The sequence below is a fragment of the Chelon labrosus genome (assembly GCF_963514085.1).
Source record: "Chelon labrosus genome assembly, chromosome: 11".
In the NCBI taxonomy this organism is placed as follows: domain Eukaryota; kingdom Metazoa; phylum Chordata; class Actinopteri; order Mugiliformes; family Mugilidae; genus Chelon; species Chelon labrosus.
Genome location: NC_140344.1, coordinates 11018644 through 11025457, shown reverse-complemented (window position 1 = coordinate 11025457; position 6814 = coordinate 11018644). Strand labels below are relative to the sequence as shown.

The 6814-nt window shown below is 42.2% G+C and overlaps 1 protein-coding gene across 2 annotated transcripts in view; it reads left to right on the top strand.

The window, feature by feature from the left end:
- The first annotated feature begins 1740 nt into the window (after positions 1–1740).
- Positions 1741–6814, top strand: part of cntn1a (contactin 1a) — a 44325-nt gene continuing 39251 nt past the window's right edge. For both annotated transcript variants that reach the window (XM_084555259.1, XM_084555258.1), the window contains exon 1: positions 1741–1877. In XM_084555259.1, coding sequence (XP_084411385.1) covers positions 1862–1877 — 16 coding nt within the window. In that variant the 5' untranslated portion in view covers positions 1741–1861. The remainder of the gene's footprint in view (positions 1878–6814) is intronic.

Genomic DNA, 6814 nt, shown 5'->3' with positions numbered 1-6814 from the left:
TGTTTTTTAGACATATATCCTCTTGTCTCTTTTCATCTAGCAGCCCACTTTACATTGTATGCATTTTGCTCAGCGACCATAAAAATTGCCCTATTTAATGACGCCCTCTAAGGTCCCTCAAGATGCAACACTTCTGCACCAACAACTCCCTGACCTTTCCTCTAAAAGCTCCTACCTCCATAGTAGGTGCTGCAAGAAATGAACAACAGAATTATCTTCAGATTTGTGGCTTGCTCCCTATTGTACTGGAGATTGTCTTGTTCTGATGCTGCAGGGCATAACTGATTGTTTGTCCAGCCCTAAAAAAGAGCAGCATTATGCACGTGACATATATCAGTCACTTGAATGCCAGCCTTGACCTATATATGAAGGCGTGGGTCAAAGGAGGGGCAGGCTGGCCGGAGCATAGGGTAGATATCTAGACTAATGAGCCTTAATGTGGCACTCTGCGACGCAACATTCATAACTCTGTGGCGCACACACACAGCCAAGAAGATAGGATTTATTTGGTACTGTGGCATATTCTTTGAGCTGAAACCATCACTTGCTTTGCTGAGCTGTAGTCGTATAAGTCAGACCACTGCTTGACATGTAGGAAGACCTTCACACATGCACACGCACTTTGCTTCAGGCTCTCTCTGGCACTGCGTTCTCTTTCTCTTTCTTCTTACTCTGTTTATCACACATAAATACTAAAGGACACACTCCCAATGTTCAATTCTTAACTGATAAATCCTTTTGCTAACCGGATTCATGTGCATGTTTGGACGGAGCAGCCAGTAGAAGACAGGAGCTGATGGAGCAACTCCCCCAAGGGGGAAGGGAAGGAGGCAGAAAATTCAGTGTGACTCTAAACCTTATTATCTATGCCTTGATGACTACTCTGGTGTAATAATCAATACAGCCTGACTGGCTCCAGGGGCCCAGGGCCCACTACAGGAAGAGGATATCTCCAAATATCCATTATGGATGAGAGCAGAAGTGCCAGGATGGAACGAAAAGAGGAAGAGGAGAGGGAATGGAAGTTACAGCCAGAGGAGAAGAACTAGAGGGTGGGAAGACGGGAAGGAGACATGAGAACGTAGAAAGTAATGGATGTGAGAGGGAGTTGATCCAGAGTGGAGGAGGAAGACGGTGAAGATTGCAGCAGGGCAGTGAGCCCTGCAGCCGTTTGTTTTTTTGTTCTAGCTCAGCAGCCTCTGTGTGGCTGGTTCCTGCTGTTCCTCCAGCGCGGTTGTAATGTTTATTTCCAGCTGTGGGAATGGACGCAGCCCTCACAGCTATCAAAATGAAATAGTCTTCTTCCCTCCCTCCCACAGTACGCTGTCACCTCAGCAACAAACATTTTTTGTTATAATTTTTTTCCCTTCTGCTCCTCGTAGCAGCATCCTTCCCGTGGTAGATGCAATTTTCTTCTTACTTCCTCGTTGTAGTAATGTCATCCTCCCCTCTGTGGCTGCCTCTCCAGCTCTCTATAAAACACATATGTGCAACTCCCCAACCCTCTATCATTCACTCTCATGCTTTCCGCCCTCCTCCTCCTCCTACTCCTCCTCCTCCTCCTCCACTGTGTTGTGAGGTCACAGTCGGGGAGTCCTGTGATTTGACAGCTAAATGTTTATGTGAGGATTCATTTATGTGTGCATGCGATGGAGGGGGCTTTGTGCCTTTGAGAGCCCGTCATAGAAGGGGGCAGCATGCCATGACAGCAGTTGCTAACCAGCACTAGCAGACTAACAGTTTATCCTGAGGCACACTGTAGCAGAGAGATATACAGCCGGCTCCAGTGCTGCCAACTCATCTTTAACGGGACTGTAACTACAGACGTGTTGGGGTGCGGCCGTGTGCTCCTCAGGGTTGCATGTTCGGGAACGGAGGTGGGTGGCAGAGTGGGCTCGCCGTTTGGTTTGTGTGTGCTCTGTGGAGGAGCAAGAGCGGAGCGGAGAGTTGGGAACTTTGCTTGCCTCTCTTTGGCTATTGTGAGCATGTGTGTGTGTCTGTGTTTGTGTACGTGTGATCTGGCACCGTTCATCTCTGCTGGCTCTGGGATTCTGTGCTCTGCAGAGGGAATAGCTCATTATCTGCCTCTCAGAATGAAGCATCCTGCCCTCACTGCAGTACTGCACAATGAAAGGATGCACCTACTGAAGCCTTATGTGTGTGTGGTAACTGTATATGTGCATCTTAGCTAGTAATTTGTTATAAGGAAAGGCGTGATGTGCATCACAATATGTGTCTATATCTGTTATATCTCCTCTTCTATGTGTGTCTTTATAATGTCAGCCTCCGCAAGTTTCTTGAACTTGATATGTTTACATTTTTTTTACTTGAGGCATTACTGTTTGAGCTGCCGAGGCAACAGTTCATTAAGAATTCGCTTCTATTTTCATTCCTTTTTTGTGTATGGCTACACTATGTGTGTGATTTATTCATGTTGATGCTCACTCTGACACATTTGTCCTATATGCCCAGTGTAGCCTGTTAGATCAAATAATAGGCAAGTGTCATCAGCATATATGCTGTGATTATATTTGCCCTACATGTGCATTGCTCATCCATGTATGTATTGTTTATAGGCCGTTTGTACTTAAACTCCGCTGGAAATGTAGCTGCTTCATGGCTATAACTCCATATGGCCAAAGTCTGTGACCTTTAGTAATGACTTCCTACGCAGAGTTTTAAGTCTGTGGACTCAAAGAATCAACAGCAGCATTTGCTTCCGCTCAGAATTCAGCCTCACTCTCTGTGTGAGCACCTTGAATATTGAGTGATTCAATTTACCAAATTATTGAATCAAATTGTAACTCAAGGTGATATAACTTGGACTGAAATCCAATTTATTTTCCCAGCTTCTTAGTGTGAGTAATAGCGTTCTTCATAAACATTCAATTTGCCTCGGTTTATTTCACAGGATATGGTTAGTAGCTGTATCTTTCATCAGTTGAAGTAGCTGACTTTAATGCACCAATCAGCATTTAGCGAGCAGCTTTTCAGCCTGACTTGTGTGCTTTTTTTTTTTGCTGATTGGTTGCCAGGCGACTGAAAATAAAATGTGACGAAAATGCATAATCTTGATGAAGCAGATCTTGTGTGTTTTTGAGTGTTTGCGCTCTATGATTGGTAGTTGAGTATTGTCTGTCATCAGATGGCGGTCATCTGTGTCCTTGTATTTCTGCGTATTTGCTGTGACGTTTCATCAGCTTTGCAGAGGTTAAAGAGGAGCAAGGTTACTCCTCTTCCCTGTTTGGTTTGAAGAGCTTTCAAACCAAACAGTTCTGATGACTCCCTGAGGGTGACTACCCACTGTGGAGCTCCCCTGAGAGCTACATACCTTTAGGTTTTTTTTTTTCTGTTTGCATTTGACCCTGAATTTATGTAACAGAAGGCCAGTGGTTGGTATAGTAACATCCCTGAGTGCCTTACAACATAGAGTAATTCAACAACAATGTTGTGGGACCTCACTGTTGGTCCATTTCTTTGTGTTTTGTCCACTTTTTAAGGCTAAGAGCATGTTCATCAACTCAGTGTACCGTCAAGTGTGTCAGTCAAGGTTCCTCTTGTGCTGCAAAGTACCTACCTTGAAGTAGGAAATTGAAAAGACACTGTGTACATTTTTAGTTTGACAGAAAAGGGGCTACTTCCTCCAACAATTACAGGAACCATTCCTGTGGTCTATGTGCCTAGTGTGTCTGTTAAGAATGACTATACACACATTTGATTTATACAGTGATACCTGAAGCACTTCTCCTGTACTTTTAATTGAATTGTTGCTCATCAAGTGATCATTTTTCAGCATTTATATAGCTGTATAAAGTACCTTATTTTGTCAAACGTGGCTCACAGGCATCACAAGTTTGTTATTTTGTGTCTTTTCTATGAAGTAATCAGAGTGATCCATTTCCCTACCTCATTCCCCATCTGACATACTACAAAAAGCACTTGCAACAGGAGCTGACTGCCTTTCAAGCCACCTTCTTTTACCCAAACCTCTCAGCACTACTCATATTAACATGCGCACAAAAGCTCTTTTGGGCTGCCTGGGCCCGATTGGTCTCTCCTCCTAAGATGCAGCTTGCCTATCTCATTGAGCTTCTGTCCTCTTCGGGCTGACTCACTGAGCAGTAATAAAAGGCTTTGAAGGGAGAATCAGATCTGAGCAATCAGGGGCAATTTACTTTGGCTTAAATACAAGCATGTGAGAGGCTGCAGTCGTGCCTGTTCCATTATCAGTCAACCGTAAACATTAGCAGTAAAAATCTGTTGGCACTGTTCAGGTTATTATTTGCACAGTGTGTCTCGTTCTTGACCTGTAGTACACAAGATGTCACTTGATTACACACATCGCCTCTTACTCCTACATATTCACACACAAAAGCTCACAGCCAAAGAAGCAACGGAATAAAACCAGTCAGAAATGGCCAACCATTGAATCTTAAAATCAAAGGGCAGCCAATATAAGAATGCAATGAAAAGCTAGATTGTACAACCCCAATTCTCCTTAGAAAGTCTGTCAATGACACTGTTCATAAGAGCTATGAACTGTGTCATGTAATATGTATTTCTTTTCTTCCTTTCATGCATCCAGTCTCTTCATTATGCTTCTGACATGCAACACCACATCAAATGAGACGATTTCAAAGAGCCCTGGAGACTTATCAAAGATGTTACTCTCGTGCCTTCCGTCAGTCAGAATGGTTTAATCCAGTCCGTGTAACGCACTGAGTTTATCTTTGATGTTTATTTTAAGATAGCGGAGTTTAGTTATTTACTCTGCACATTCGTACGCGTGATCAGACATCTGCTTATCACGCTTTCCTGATGCGCGCTATAAACAGATGATTGGGGAATGGCGGATGGTTTTTAATTTCACTGCCTATGAGCGCAAATTAGAATCAGTTTCATTTATTGAACAGAAATTGCCGTCGTCAATGTAAATTTCCTTGTGGGTATCGAGCGTGATATTGCAGTTTTATTGTTTATGCTTCCTGTGCACTTTTACAAAATGTGCTGCTGAGAGGATCTTTATTGTCTGCTTGTTTATTCTCTATTTTCTACAGCTGTCGTTTTTAAGCATAGGGTGGCTGGGACTGTTCATTTTTCCTTAATCCTTATATTGTAAAGACCCAAATCAGGCCCTTTGCAATATGTTCCAGTACGCCCACCAAACCAGACAGGAGAATGAAATTAAAAACATCATCACAAAAGAAAAAGAAGAGACGTGAGGAAAAATTCAGGACATCTACACTGTAGTTGTTTGATGAGCTGTCTGTTGCTGCTTTTTCAAAAATGAAGCACACCATTTGCTACATAATACCGATAGATATCTGAGAAGCATATCTATCTGCAACAAGCACCAACAATTAGCTGTAAATGCTATTATTGTCTCTTGTGGTCAGGGTGGTATTGTTAGACTGCACACACTAAATGTACTGCACCTCTGATAACAGGGACAGAAGGGAGGAAATGATCCTCCTTTATTCCTGTCACTGGTGGGATTGTGCTGATTCAGATGTTTCGGGTAAATCACACTGAAGAAAAAAGTCGAAGCACTGATGCAAGCCAGACACAAGCCTCGTACTCTGCCTGTACACTCTGTTCCTGTTGTTGTACGCTTCTGAGAGATCTGTGCTGCTTTTGATTGGAGAGTGAGCTCATGGTTTATGAATAAAAGCAGAGCGCAGGCTAAAAGGAAGAATTTGTACTTTTTTTGCACAATTCTCCCAGCCTAAGTCTAAATGGAAGCTATTAGGTTGGATTTGGTCTCGAGCATCATCTCAGGCTCTCTTGACCTCATCCAATAGCTTTAATGATGTTTGTAGATTCCTGATTTAACTAGGTACATTCTAGTATGAATACCATGACATCTGTTCTCAGCACTGAAGTACACGGTTACCGCTTGCACTCCACAATCCATTTCACTTTATGTAATAATGTATGTAAGCTAAACCCCCCTCACATAATACTACTTTTTTCTTTTTTTACTGTACATAATAATTTCTCCATTCTGTCCCAGACACAATGTAGGAATCCATTAAGATAAGGGTCCATTAAGAAGCATCTGAGCTGGACAAGCTGGACATATATTGCCAAGAATGATAAATGGCGATAGCGTATCTGGAAAGATTTGGGACCTCTGCATAATTAAAATAAAATTCAATACCGTTAATCGGTCTGTTGCTATGTTTTGTCGTCTCAGCACAAAGCTTTTTATCTTTTTAGTCTGACACACAATTTATAATGCTGTCAGATCTGCTGCAGCGATACAGACAAACTCGATCTAAACTAATTTGTGTGTGAGGGCCTTCAAGGCTCACTTTTTCTGAAATCTTCTGGCGTCCCCTCTGCCAAATCCCTGCAACACTTGCTCAGCATCTTAATGCAACCTTAAAGCACTCTGTGAGAGAATTTGTGTAATGGTGGCTGCCTCCTGTCCCCCAAACTGTGTCAGTACTACTTAAAACTCATGGCATCCGACAAGAGTATAAAACTCACAGCTGGGAACAGCTGAATAATATATCATCCTTTTGCCTTTAGCCTATGAGTAACTCTAGAAAGATTATGGTTCAGAGTCTTTCATGAAGACATATCACTTATTTTTGCTACTCTCTGCCTCTCGCTTTTCTTTCCCCCGCAAGAAGTGATAGGAAATCATCTCATGTTCTTGAAAAGTTTGTAGCTCAACACAAACTAAACAACTGAATCTATTATTTTTAGATGTAATAAACACATACTAATATACTGTATATTTAATTCATACATCTATACTCATATACTAATACTTAAAAAACTAATCTATGCTTACTAACATATCTGT